Consider the following 15,357-nt stretch of genomic DNA (forward strand, 5'->3'; position numbering starts at 1 on the left):
AAAACATTTGCGCTCTTTTTTTTTGTGTCACAGACCCAGAATCAGCACCTTTCAAACAGGGCTGAAATAGAGGGGATTATGGGATGCTACAATGCATGATCTGTTTGGTATTTCGAGCCAAACACTTCAGAGACATGTTTTGTATATAACTGAGAACTATAATATATTGATGAAAAAGAGTATAATAGGTGACCTTTAAGACAGAAATAACTCACGCAATCTACTGTTGAAATGCCTTCAAAGCTAGAAATGTAACATTCCTCTGTTGAAGAAGTCTGATCACACTTATCAACTTAGCTCATGAGGAAAGCAATAAGCCAGCCCAGGGCAGATTAGCATCAGCTCACACACCCTGACACAAGAGGAAGTAAGTTGTGCATTCTCACCCGGCTGGCGTCTCGGGGACCAGTCACTGTGTGCGTAAGACTTCTCTGGAAGTATCATGCATTATACTGTTGCAATATGCAGTACTGACATTTTGAATGATGTGTTACAGGAATCATTTTGAGGGTCAAGCACTATGTGTCTTCTTACAATTCAATTGTTTTTGGAACTTTTATGACTGTAAACGGAGAGGTTGGGAAGGTGAAAACACTTAATGAAAAAAGTAATAGTTTCTTAAATATCTCTTTAAATATGTTTGAAAATATGTAACACTGTCTAAGGTAGACCTGAAATGGACCACATTGAAATACAATAATCAGTATGTTTAGTCAAATGTTTAACTTTGTTCTATTTTTACATTCTTTCAGAGTACCGACTATTCTCCAGCAAGTTAAATCCTTAAAATGTTCCATGTAAAGTGCAATGTGCATAAACAGATACATTATTATACCACTGTATTAGTCTATTACAAATTGCTTCTGTAAGCATGTCTACGGTATTGAGGGAATGTAGGTCACTTTGCATAAAAGCATCAGCTAAATAATATGTAATGTAACATAGCATGACTAATAACAACTTCTCAGTCACCAAACTAGCACAACCAAGGCGGACTGAACTCCAAGTCTGATCATTAAAACGAAGTTCAGCAGAATCTCCCCAACGCTGTTTTATGTTGTGTTCCGACATAATGCAAATAGGATTGGACCCAGACTTGGCTGGGGAAGAGAGGATGCTGGGAAGGAACAGGCGGCCCTCTCACAATGGAGCTGTGAGGAAACCAGCCCGGAGGAAAGAGAAAGAATAGTCTTTGAGGAGCTGTGCAGGCTGAGACCCTAGCCACACGGAGACGGTAACAAACCGAATTCAATCTCAAAAAAGTATTCCGTCCACACGCAATCTGCACCAGAAACGCTGGAGACTTGGTACATATGCCGGGCAAAATTATAAAGGTGCCGGTCGAAGGTCTTCTTTGTTATTTATTGAGCTTTAAAACAAATGAATAACGACTCTATATAATAATATACGGAGTCTCTCTTTTCCTACCCCTCTCCTGACAGCCCGTCAGTATTTTTGTTATCAGGAAATGATCGTATAGGGCGTAATCACGGAGCTGTTTGGCCCCCCAGAGCGTTGCGTCTGCAGATCTACCCACCTTGGGACCCGTTATCGTTATCGTTTCTGCGTTTCCCTGTCGGCCTCGTGTGGCCGAACCGTCTATATGATAGAGAACTAGCGGATACGACCCGTATCGTTTCCGTGTGGCTGCAGCCTGAGTCAAGTTCACTGGGACCAGATCCTGGATCAGCTGGCTACATTTGGTATTCACACGGATTAACACATGCATGATGGGATGAAGAAAGAGATGTACTTCCTAATTGGGAATGTGTTTGAATGCATGAGTGTGGCCTATGATTAAGCTCGGGCATGTACAGCATATATTGACTTTAGTGTGGTCACGGTAAAAACAAACACTGTCTACTGTACTCCTCCACAGAATGTGAAGCCAAACAGTAGCAGCAGTGTGAGAATGAATGGAGTCACAGAGGCCTTATCTTGATGCTGAGATGCCAATGCAGAAGTGACTTTATGGACACTTTTCCAACCATGCCAACATGCCCTTAAGACCTACACCGAACCAAACCAGATGCATGTGACACTTTGAATTCCAACATCTCGTGCTACGCATCAAAAAGTCAGGTGACAAACCATGACATTGAGCTAAGGTCAAAAAGGAGCGTGCTAAAGAACTCATCAGCCGAGTCCAGTCACAAGACTTACTCTCTGCAACACACACACACACACACACACACACACACACACACACACACACACACACACACACACACACACACACACACACACACACACACACACACACACACACACACACACACACACACACACACACACACACACACACACACACACACACACACACACACACACACACACACACACACACACACACACACACACACACACACACACACACACACACACACACACACACACACACACACACACACACACACACACACACACCTTTCGCCTCTGTCCCATAGCACTAATGTAGTCTCTTTTTATAGCTGTCAGCCTGTTGACATGATGGTAATAGACAAGAGGAGCATCACTTCTATAGCCATTCTCATTCAAATGTATTCTATCATCATATAGTACAGTGTGTGTGTGTGTGTGTGTGTGTGTGTGTGTGTGTGTGTGTGTGTGTGTGTGTGTGTGTGTGTGTGTGTGTGTGTGTGTGTGTGTGTGTGTGTGTGTGTGTGTGTGTGTGTGTGTGTGTGTGTGTGTGTGTGTGTGTGTGTCAGGATAAACGGTGCAGAATAACCCTAGGTGTTGTCAATAGAAAATGTCTTACAAGAACAGGATCTTTCATGAAAATGTGATGCCTGTTCGAATACATCTCAGTAAAACTACAGATGCTTCAGTGTTTGTTCCTTGACCATGACTCATTTGTGTTTCAGTCACAAACCTGACCTATTGAGCCTACTGCCAGCTGAGCTCTGCTGCCAAATAAATGCGGGTAAATAAAGCCAGTGTGTGTGTGGAGTACAGCTCAGGAGTCCTCCATTCTTTCACAGAATCCTCCTGAATGTGATCTCCAAAATAAGCTGCGATGCTCCAGATTGAAACTAGAACAACCTCTCTTTGTAAGTCTCTCTTTCGCTGCATTCAGACCTCTTCTGTGTCTGTCAGTTTCACTAACACAGGTTAAGTTCTGTATTTAGGGGGGAATCCCCTAACACACATCTACTACTGATGCACGTTTATTCTTAGTTACAATACTGAAGAAAGTCATGCCCCTGTTAACAAACTACACCACACAACAAGGATGTGTTTCAGTGCTTAGTGAAACCCCTTAATCCAAACTACATCCTGTCAGAGAAGGTTATAAGGTCATATTTTAAACCACTGTGATGATACATTATTGCCTCTGTTCTACAGCTACACCTGGAGATAAGGCTTGTTCAAGGGCACTGCAGCCACAATCTAAATAAATCAGCATAAATCTGCTCTCATCCCCATCTCCACTGCAGGACAATAAAGACACAAAGTTGTGGTATCAGTGGCTTGGGGTCCTGTCTGTCAGTCCCCCACCACCCACCCCCACCACAACAGGGCCGCAGCATCCATCCCCCCCCACCCCAGCAGCAGCATCAGGACTCACCCAGTGTTTTGACTGCGATCTGCCTGGTGAGAGGTGGAGGCAGGTTGATGCAGACCAGGTCCACATCCTGGTGCAGCAGCACGTCGTCGATCCGGTTGGTGTAAAACGGCACGTTCATCTCCTTGGCCAGCTCCTCTGCCTCCTCCTGGGTCCGGCCCCACAGCGCTTTCACGGCGAAGCCCTCGTTCTTCAACAGCGGGATGATCACCCTGGCGGTCAGGCTAGTGCCGAACACACCGACCCCTGGAAGCATGGTTTATTTGGATCTCTGTGTTCTTCAGTTGGGTTTAAAGCGCCGGGTGACGCCAGAGCTGCGGAACGGGAGGGAAGCGGCGGCTGGAACCGTCAGGTTGGCCATCCACCTGCAGCCAAACGCCCGCTGTGCTGCATTTCCCCGTCGCTCCGGCATGTAATGTCGTTATTCTCCCTTGAAGATTATCCGAAACAGATGGCCACGCTTCCTTTGCCTTAAATAACGATTTTAAAGCACAATTCCGGTCTTTACCTCGTCCAAGTCTGACAGCGAATGACTGCGCCAAGCAGTGAAGGGCATGTCACCTCCTTCCTGGCTCTGTAAGTCTTTCCTCTGCAGGATTCCTCTTCAGATAAAGCGAGAAAGGATAAATGAGAGGCAGAAAGATCCTCTATCTGTCGGCACGTTCACACAAACACAGTGCTATCTTTCTGTCCGCTCCCCAGAGGATCTGCAGCAGCGCTACTATGCCAAAGGCTTCTACTGATGTTAAAGCGTAGAGCTGCGACGTCAAGTCAGGCACAGTCACCAGAAACGTTACTCGTAAAGAATTTTCAAAATAAAAGCTTTATGAAACGCTCAATATTTTTGCAACGTTGCTTCTGTATTGAGGTTTACAAATAAATGTTTAAATACACCAATACAGTGTTATTTACTTTGAAAATAGTTTTATGTTGTCATTTTTATGTTATCTTAATTATCAACACCACAATGTATAATTATTTTGTTTTTCATTACTGCATTATATTTTATTCCAATTCTATGTATACGAATTCAATCATAGTCAATGTTAATACTGCTATATTGTACTATCTTTTTTTTTTTAATGTTATTATAGTTCTATCTGTGTTTTTACTTTTTTTTTATGCATCACAACATCAAGTCAAATTCCTCGTATGTGTTAACCTACCTGGTAATAAACCTGATTCTGATTCTAAAAGCACACACAAATGCAAAGCAACGTTATATGTGTGTGTCTAACCCCCTCCATCATGAACGCTATCGTAAGCATTGTCTCTAATGAATACAAAATAGTTTCGATTTTTATGATTATGTTTATGATTATGATGAGTGAATTATTTTTGAATAACTTCATCATTATCATTATTGTATCGTCCTTTGTCACACTTTTATTTTTGATAGATACCTTGGACGATATCCGGTCTGCTTCTGTCTTACCCTGTGTCACTTGATGAAGCCCCCCCCCCCTCCCCCTCTCCTTAACCCTTCAGCTACTGGATAGCCATGATAGGGTCAGGATGATATTCCAGTGTCTGTGACGTGCCAGCCTCACGAGGTGATAGTGCACTTGCTGTGCTTTCCATTAGCCTATCATTATCTTATCAGTTATGTCTTGCCATAATTGTTCATATTTATTTAATAGCATTTATTTTCTTAAGGTGCTATCTTCCGATTAACAGCAAAGGGCAACAACATTTTCCTGTATATAATGTATTGTTCTTATAATCTAAATGGTGGTTATAATGTACTTATGTTGTCTTCTTTTAGTCATTGTTATTGACATTTCCCCCAAACCCTGGACACTGTGGAGGAGGTGGGGGACAGGAGAGTGATGACCAAGCTGTCATCACTATTGGACAGTCTCCCCCCCCCCCCCCTCCAAGACACCCTGTCTGCTCCTTCAGTGACAGGTTGCTGCACCCACGGTGTCTCACAGAGAGATACCGCAGGTCCTTCCTTCCTGCAGTGGTCAGGCTTTTCAACCACCGTGGCCCCTGGTAGACCCCCCCACACATAGACTGGAATTCCCCTGATGTGCAATAACAATGTCTGTAGATATAAATCTTTGTGCAATTACATGCAAGTGCAATATCCGGAAGTTTTCCCTTGTACGATGTGAGGGTCTAAGGTCAGAGGGTGTCGTTTTCTCATACTGATATTCTGCACAAACTTTGCTGTTGTATTTATTGTATAGTGTCCTTACTGTAAGGTAATTAGTATATGTACAGCACTTTGGCTCGACCAAAAATCGTTTTAAAAATGTGCTATATAAATAAATCTTGATTTGATTTGATATAACCTCCTGAAATTACACATGTATTACCATGGTGTACAACTGCTATTTTGTTTTTAATTTATTATGTTATTCATAACGTGTACATACTTAGCCATGTATTTCCCTAACTGTATCTGCTATATCTGCTGTTGTAATCATGTAAATGTAATGTATTAATATATTTATTTAACCCAAGTCACGATGTGTTACTAAACCTAACCATGTAGTTTGGTTGTCTTAACAGAATATGCACTGAGGGCACAGTCCTTTACACAACCATCCAAATGACAGTCTTATACCTGTCAGCTGATGGGATAAATCCAAGAATTTTCATTGGATGAAAATATCTGAACAGCATAGCTTGGATCAGTATGGGCACAAGACTAAAAACGAGACTAAACGGCATTATTAATGACAGCTTAACATTTTAATTTCAATAAAATCTGGGTTTAGAGTGTACTATTACACTGAAGAACACATATCTCTTAACTGTTTCGGGAATATAGGGCTGATGCTGCTGGAATCAATAATAACACGTGTTTGTGTGTTCAGTCTCCCTCTGTCACTTTTCCAGTTTTGACACACGTTGGGTCGGCTGTCAGCATCCAGTCTATTGATCTGACCAACAAAGCAAACAGAAGACAGAGACGGTACTGCGGACTGACAGATTGTGCAGAGTAAGTAATGAAAGGCAAACAGTGTCCAAGAGGTCAAAGGTCAGCCAAGGACAAAGCTCAAGGGAGTCTTTGTCAGAGACTTTTTGTCAGATGTGCACCAGAAAATGAAGCTGTTTTTGAAAACTGGATGATATTGTAACAGGATTCCGGTTCAGGGTGTTGTTGCAATAAGATACACAACTTCCTCCTTAGGTAATAGAAACATATTTTTAGGCTAGAGAACAACTACTTCTTGCAAACACAGTTTAAAAAATGTTGATCATAATAATGAAATCTGTCAACATGAAAAGCATCATTTTCCAACACAATCTAATTTACTCCCCCTCTTTTATCTCTGTCACGCTCTAATTAAATCAGATGTTAGCATGGTTTGTTTGTTTGTGCGAGACAGATCATGTGACCAGTCGGGGGTCAGGCAGGCCTGCGTGGACTAGATGTCATCCAGTCAGACAGAAGGGGGGGGATGCAGATAGATGGGGCAGGGGGCAGCTGATGATAACCTGACAACCTGAGATGATGTAGATGGATCAGTACAGGTCAGTAACCATATCACTGTGTTGACAAGCATTTGAAAGCACCTCTCTGGAAGACATTTGATACAAAAATGTGCCCATGATTGATTTGACTCCATGTAAGTGGCTCCAATGGAGCTGCAGTTTCACGGGAAGGTAATGCCGCCCTCTGGTGGTCTGTCAGAGATACTGCAGTCTTTCCAAACTACCTTTGCTCTTGACCACTTAATATAAAGTTCATCTAGTTGTTCCCATCCATCATATGTTGCAAATCTGAGAAGTTCCTTTGTAGTGTAATCACCCCTCCAATTGTTATTATTAAGGCCACAGAATTTGACATCCTGCAAAGAAAGTTAGCTGATTCACAGTAGGCTGAAAAAATAAAAACATTTACAAAATTGTAGTGGGAAAAAACTGTTGCCATTTATGATTGAAATTGTTGATGAATTAGAAATAAATACAAGATGTCTTGGCTTTTCTTTAATTGTCACTAAGGTTGAAAAATGCTGTTCGAGTGGTTTTGTTCTATTTGGTTTGCAATGTAGATGGATGGATGGATGGATGGATGGACAGATAGATAGATAGATACTTTATTGATCCTAAATTGAGAAAATTATTTAGTTACAGTAGCAGCAGTGTGTTCAGGAATTAAGAACTTTAAAGTTTGAAAAAAGGTATAAACGTAATAAAATAAAAAAATATCCTATCAACCATTGGTACAAATATCCATGGAAAATGGTTATTATAATAAATCCTGCTAAATTGTTGCTCCCCTGCCACTTTTTTGACCTCGAAAGCTTGACATTGTGAAGAGAATCAGGATGCAGAAACGTTTTGGTTTATTTCAGCACTTTTAATAATTACTCAGAGGCACAAATACAATTGACAGGGCTATCCTTCTCTATGTGTGCGCCCACATCGACTTCCTGATCCAGACTGAGGCCTGCTATGAGCCTGACAACAGCAGAAACACAAACAGCTTCACCTCAGGAACACACACACAAACGCACACTATTCTGCACGTCCTCGCACATCACCGATGCCTTTTCCCTTTCATGAAACCATTTGTAACATCAGTTCTGAAAGAGAGATGTGATTGAACACGCTTCTTTTTCTCCGGTCAAGCCTCAGTGACACCTTGAGGTAGATTTCTTTCTCCAGTCACCTCAAACATTAGAGCTGTGAAAAACACACTGCGGACAATTCTATATACCTCCAGTAACTCTTTTTTTTAGGGTTTCGTGATTTCTTTATGCACAGCTACTGCTATTAAGCTCAGTAACCGATTTCAAAACAATTTCACAACTTTAATAATTTATCTTTACAACTGTCAAGGTTTCAAACGTCTTAAAACTAGACAATTTCAAGTTTATTTATACAGAACTATGTTTTATCTTTGGTGCTTAAAATATAAAACCGAACAAGGAAACTGAAATTGTTTGAACTGCATATATTGACAGTTATTTGAACCCTTCCTTTGTACCCTGGTCGCTTCACTTTGATTTCTTTTTTACTTTCAGTCCAGGGTGCCACTGTAATCCGGAGGGGGTGGGGGGGGGGGAGTTATGTGTTTGTGCATGACGTGTTTTCTGATTGGCTGGAACAAAACACATCTGCTGCCGTCTTCACACACACTCTCTGCCTCCTTCCATAAAAATCACACGGAAAAATGAACACTTAAAGTAACAGAAGATCAAATATAATTCAACAAACACTACAGAGACCATAACTATATAGTAACATACATAAGCAACTGAACAAAAACACAACAAAACACGGATGTTGCTTAACTGGCAATCTGAAGTTCTCATTTTCCCACAAAGAACTTCAGGAGAACTCGACTTTCTGCTTCGCAACATACTGCAGCTAATATAAAAAGAAACTGTGGAGGTACACACGAGGAAGGGTTGAATTCGTTTTCCTTCTTCCCTTTTTACAATTATTTTGCGCAGCATTTGAACCATCTTTGAATGGTCCTGGAAATTCCACTCCTTGTTGCATTTTTAGAAATGTTAAAAGCCTTCTAACAGGGATGAACTCTATCATAAAAAAAGTAATTGTGCTTTTAATTATTTTAAAGATTGTCAATGTAATAAAAAGCAATTACTATTTTGTGGCTTAAATATTAATCAATAATACTTCCACAGTTTCTTTTGTTTCATTTTGGCACTTTTTCTCCTACACATGCTCATTACAATAAATCTACTCAGTCTGGGGCTAAAGAGCCTAAAGAGTTCTGTCAGGTAAAACATTATAAAAACAACGCTGAGTATTAAATAGTGTGGAATTATATTCTGCTCAGTATCTCTCTGCACAATGTAGCCGTGTGTCAGCCAGTGGAAAGTGTCACTATAGGCGATGGAACCAGAGGACAGGTTCACAATGAATGAAGTGCTGAAAGATAGGTAGTGCAAAGTCAACATTGCCAATCTAATATTGTATTAAACTACTGCACGCTGTCAAACAGCCCTCGGATTAAAAAAGATATATAGTTACTCCCAACTGAGCACTACGTTAGCCACCATAAATATGTATGCATTAAGTATGTCATCTTATAAAGCTTACAAAGGGTCCTTTAAATTACCTATGGCTATTTTTCCCTATATATGAAGGTGGGAGATGTTGACAATGATGAAGTACCTGTGATCTGAAAACAGGAAGTGAGCCAACATCCTTCAGTGAATCATTGAAAAGGCGAACAACCACAGAACACCGACAGATGACGACCTAGGATGTTTTATACAGCTTTTAAACTGACTGCTTGCCCTTTTGTAGTTTATACTGAAACTAGTATATTAGAAAGTTATTTTAAATGTAATTATTTAGTAAGCATTGTTATGACATTTCTACAACTGAGATCAAAGTCTGTCTTCGATATGCATGTTTTTCTCAGTTCTCAGCAAATGTCTCTGCACCTCCCACAGTGCACCATACAAAATAACAGACTACGAGGATCATATCAACGGCGCAAGTTCACTTCTTTGCTTATCTTTACACAGCGAGTGTCAGTAACTTGAAAACATCAACAAAAGAGGGAAAGAATATGAAGATGTAACAGAACATAATTTTTCAGAGTAAAATGAACAATATAAAGTGTCTCTATGCTCTATCTTCCACATGCAGGGGTACAGCGTGGACGCACACTGTGCTTCCTTCTCTCCACCAGTCCACTGATTAAACGCTTCTTCCTGAGGTCCTTCAAACCATCAGTCAATAACAAGTGGTCCCGCCTTCCAACAACCCCGCCATTCATAAAAACCAAATTAGGCTTCTTCCCCGAAAAATGCCCGGTGACTGGTATCCATGGCAAAAGTCCGTGTGAGCAGGATGGGGCGTAAGAGTTTTTTTGTGTTTTCCTAAGAGTAGATGGTGATGACTTCGCGGCCCCCGCCTCGCACTAGGAGGACCCGGTTCAGACCCTCGAGGAGAACCTCCAGGAACTCCATGTCTGAGAGAAGAGCGGTCAAGGAATAAAGCACAGAGACGTATACATGGCTTTAGGCTATTGTCGCACATTTACTACAATATAAATTACAACCTTTTTTTAACTTTAGTAACAGCAATGTTTTAGAAAGAGATGCCATGTCACCAAATAAAATATTGGACCCATTTTTCAAAAGCCAAATATCTTCAGAACATTCTAACCCTATGATGGCATTTTTTCCAGACTTTAAATATAACCGATTTATTGGATTTTTCGATCTTGCACCATAGCATGATAATGTGAAGATAACATCGATTTACACCCTACCTAACTATTATTCCTAATGATTAACATGTTTGTGAGTCATGACAAAATATAATGTAAGCTAACTAATATATATATATAAATACTGTTGATTACACTCTTCAAAGACAGGACGTTTATACCATTACACACCATTGGTGCTAATTGTAATTTGCTATCTTTTCTTAATAACACATCAGCTTTTAAATTACAGGGGCCCTATTATGCTGCTTTGGGTTTCTCCTTTCCTATAGTGTGTTTTAATGCATGTAAATGGTCTGCAAAGGCGGAAATCCCAAAGTTCCCTCCAGAGGGAGTTTTCCGTAACGTAGTGACACACATTGTACGTGATAGGCTAAGGGACGGGACATCTCTAAGTGGGTAGACCAATAACAACAGCGCCGTCCAGCTAACCAATCAGAGCAGTCTGGGCTCTGGTTTCAGACAGAGGGTGAAAAGAGGTGCTGCAGCACAGGCAGTATGAGAGAAATAAAGAGTATTTTGAACATTAAAGCATGGAGACATGCCACAAAGAGGAACTAAATACAAAGATGAACCTGAAAATGAGCACAATATGTGTCTTCTAATACAACAAACCAATGATCACTCTCTTAGTTTTGTTGGTCTTTCTAACTTCTAAGTGGCTCTAACGGTTTCTGTCTGCTGGTTGGTGCTGAGTAGGTAGTGATCAGAGGGTTCTAAGAATGTTAAAAGGAAAAAAGGAAACCTTGTTGCTGCCAAACACAATACTATGAGAGCTGTGAGAGTTGTGCCGGACAGCTACAAATAAAATTAAACTCACTCTAGAGTTCTGTTAAAGGTGGGGTAGGTAAGTTTGAGAAACCGGCTCGAGATACACTTTTTGTTATATTCCATGGAATGCTCTTAACATCCCGATAGCAATGAATATCTGAAGTGCTTTGACAAAAAGTACATAAAAACATTTCATCTGTGGAAGCCGTAGTACTGTAAAAAGCACGACCAATCATTTTAGCCCGGCTAAAATAACTGGATGGCATACCTGCCTGTCAGCCTTCCATCTGTCCACAAACTTATCTCGTGCCCTCATTGGTCATGTGCGTTTGAGGAGGGGCTCTGTAAGGAAGTGGCAGATTTTTTCCGGCTGTGTATTTTCAAATTCTAGCGCACTCAAGCTGGTTTCTCCAAAATTACCTACCCCACCTTTAAGCTGAGGGTATAATGAATTACTCTTTGTATGTTCATCACTATGAGACCCCTCTTTCACACTTAGATTTTGTTATTATAAATGCATAGTATAGCAGCTTGAAGGATACAGTTTTCGTCTCCTCCTCTGTTACTGGGTGGTCCGGGCATGTTGAGCAGAACCAGATGGGCTCCCTGCGACTTGTTGACCACCATCTCGTTCAGCTTCACAGCCGTGTGCATCCGGCGGACATTTGACTGGTTCCTGTTGTGATACGCAGGTCACAGTGAGAAAGAACAGCACTGACGAAAACATTCATGCATAAACCAAACACTTAACTACATTAGTGATGGGACTCGTTTAGTTCTTATGAGACTGAGCAAGACATTCTTTTCTCTTTATATACTTGTGGCTGTATCGATTTTTTTTCATGTAATCAAAGATTCTTCTAGCTTTTTGCTGTTTTGCATACTTATTATAGGAATGTGATGAGTGTATAGTGTATTCACATAAGAAAAGTGTTACTGTGTAAGCTACTTGAAAACGATATTTCAAATCTTAGTTTGATTGACAACCTCACACATATCGTATAATAACCTGTCAATTAAAAACATGTTTTGTTTACCTACTGCTGAAAAGACTATATAAATCAAGCATTTTAGATGATGACTGGTATGTAGTACACATAGTTTTAAAGTAGTGTGTAGTACAGATTGGGACACGGTCACACGGCTCTTGACTCGTCACAGTAGCTAATAGCATTAGCTATGGCTCGTTGTCATGTGATCCAGTAACCTATGACAGTGAGCCAGGATGGACAATACCAGAACCTGACTCAGTTAAATATAATTCAGCCATGATTCATTTTATTATTAACATCTGAGCCTACTGGGACATGTAAAAAGAATCCCAGACAAAGTCTTATTGTGGTGATACAGCAGCACTCCTAGTTAAAATACGAGCTGATCACTGAAGTCTTATCAACTTTATAAACTTTGATTTAAAATATAACTAATACACTTATTTTGAGCATTCTGTCTGATCGCCTCAGACAGAACTTAAAGGCATAGTTAAGGGACTGAAGCGTATTGAATTCCAAATAAAGAGGCAACATTTGAAGACAAAAGAGACATGCAGTATCACACCACGAGGTCCACAGTGTTTGTTAACGTTTAGTTTTCCATTGCTAATAATCTTACATGCTGTAGTCTTTAAAACCAATTGAATCATTTATATTAATAGTTACTACTAAAACTCTGTCTCTTTGATATGTTGCCTCTTTATCATCACTTTCACAATGTTACATCAAAAGCACGTGATATCAACTGCCAGGAGCCAAATTAAATAAAGGGTACAAAAAAAAAAGACAATTTCACAAGATTCTGCTTTCCATTCTGCTGAATAAGACACACTTTTAAATGTTCACGTCTAGACCAAATTTAAAAATGTTTGTATTTGCATATCAATAAAAGTAAATGAAAAGCAAAAAGTTGCACATGCTATGTCTTCAACAGTACATGCAAATGAAAGCTATGGCGTATTTCCAGCGAGTTCATTCATATAGGGACACACAAACAAGGACACACACACACAGAGGAACGAGCACATGAGGTGGAGGACGCTGAGCAAAGCTACATTCACCACAGCAGCAGGACACACATACGGCCTAGAGCAAAAAGAATGCCACTTACAGACTCTCCCACTCTCTAGAAGGAGGAAAATGGGACAGAACAACAGAAATAAGCTTAGATGCTTCTTACACAAGCTCTCCAGCTCTCGTCACCACACTGCATGCTTCCCATTATCCCACACGTAGTGACACCCCCAAGAACACCCCAGGAAGGGACTTGGAACCATTGAGGCTTTGTGGAGAAGTAAAGCCTCCGTTTCTTCCCGTCCTGTGAGACTTTACAATGTGTTCACAATTTGAATTACAAACTTTATTAGGCAATAAAGGTGGACTGCGACACACCTGATGAAGTCCACACACTGATAACATGGATAGTATGGGATGGTGTTAGTCTAAACAGATAAAAAGGAGTGCATGAGATCTGCGTGGTGCGGCCATGCACTAAGACTGAAATGGCTGGAAGTGTACACGCATGCGCACACACACCAAATGCAGCCTGAATACACACGCCATGCAGGAAGTCGTCCCACTTCACCCTTTACTGCTACATGCGGTCATATTCTGTTTTTTACCACAACCGTTACAGTATTTTTCTAAAGAATATACAGTCGATATCAAAACAAAACATTCCCTCCTTGTTTATATCCTAAGCTACAAATGTACAGAGTTCTTCTTTCGGTGGTGTTGAAACAAGCGTGTACTTACGGTTTCATGTTGAACAGGTCTCGTACGACCACGTTGGAGTTGCACTCGCGGTTGCGGTTGCGCTCCGTGAACAGCTTCTCCTTGGTCCAGGTCATGTGAACCCGGTCGAGCCCGCCTTCCGCCTTGTCGTTTATCGTGGCGTGAGACGCTGTGTTTCTGTCGTGGATTAGCTGGGCCTGGAGAGGAGGGAGGAGGGAGGAAGATGAGGAGATCAAGCAAGGGGAGAGATGAAATGAAATAAACAGAACAGAAGAAGAGGTATAAACAACAAAAGGTGATAGCAAAGCCATAACCAGGACATGAACCTTGGTAGTTCAGAATAATCAGAATAAATATTAAATAATTGATGGAATGAACTAAGAATACAGAATCATAGACAGAGTAAGGATCAAAAGGGAAGTAAAACCAACAACATATTTCATAAAATCATGCTTAAGAATAATGGGAATAATGCAAACCTGCTCAGCTGTTAAACCATTCATACACATTAATCATAATAAAAAAAAAAAAAATACATCACAAGACAATGTTTCTCTGGGCAGACTAAAGGTCCAGGTGAGGGTTGAAATAAAGCATTCATGGGTGACTGACATGAAAAAGTGCTCACATTAAATACAGGGCTTCTAAAGATACATACCACATGCTTAATATGTAACTAAAACACCTATTAAGCAGTCTATAATGCAGGGACAGTGTGGGGGTAGTAAAGCAAAGCAGAAGTAGAGCAGTAAAAGTATATCATTATTAAATAAAGAATAATCTGCTTTCATTACATTGGACAAGAACTCTTGTGTCCCTTTATCTGTGCTACAGTGTACAATGTCAACAGTTATATAACCACAGCCGAAGACAAAGGATAACAGTAAATGATGGGTTTATTATCCCTCATCATAAAGATACGGATTATGGCCTCTGTGCTCCGAGGGTCTTGTTTATATTTGAATGTATTCTAATAAAAAGGCAGTGAAAGTAAAACAGCAGGCTGATTATGTAACACATTTAGCCACATTAAACATCTTTAATGTCTTAAAATACATGTAAAGATGAGGTTATGCGGTGAATAACATATACATCCTTTTTACGAGGGACAGTGCTTAGCTTTA

General features: G+C 40.6%; 2 protein-coding genes across 8 annotated transcripts in view; both read right to left on the reverse strand.

Moving 5' to 3' along the window:
• The window catches only part of gfod1 (glucose-fructose oxidoreductase domain containing 1), a 30,366-nt gene extending 25,986 nt beyond the window's left edge, over positions 1-4,380 (reverse strand). The window contains exon 1 of the mRNA XM_079661417.1: positions 3,569-4,380. Within this exon, the coding sequence (XP_079517543.1) occupies positions 3,569-3,821 (253 nt within the window). The 5' untranslated portion in view covers positions 3,822-4,380. The remainder of the gene's footprint in view (positions 1-3,568) is intronic.
• Positions 4,381-7,859: 3,479 nt separating this feature from the next.
• The window catches only part of slc12a7b (solute carrier family 12 member 7b), an 80,742-nt gene continuing 73,244 nt past the window's right edge, over positions 7,860-15,357 (reverse strand). For 5 of the 7 annotated variants that reach the window (XM_079661770.1, XM_079661774.1, XM_079661776.1 and 2 more), the window contains 4 exons: positions 14,255-14,430; positions 13,611-13,625; positions 12,050-12,183; positions 7,860-10,475 (listed from right to left, as the gene is read on the reverse strand). In XM_079661770.1, coding sequence (XP_079517896.1) covers positions 10,384-10,475; positions 12,050-12,183; positions 13,611-13,625; positions 14,255-14,430 — 417 coding nt within the window. In that variant the 3' untranslated portion in view covers positions 7,860-10,383. Of the gene's footprint in view, positions 10,476-12,049; positions 12,184-13,610; positions 13,626-13,679; positions 13,826-14,254; positions 14,431-15,357 lie in introns of those variants that run through there. The other 2 variants (XM_079661771.1, XM_079661773.1) reach the window with 2 other exon arrangements.

This window comes from Notothenia rossii, assembly GCF_949606895.1.
Source record: "Notothenia rossii genome assembly, chromosome: 12".
In the NCBI taxonomy this organism is placed as follows: Eukaryota; Metazoa; Chordata; class Actinopteri; order Perciformes; family Nototheniidae; genus Notothenia; species Notothenia rossii.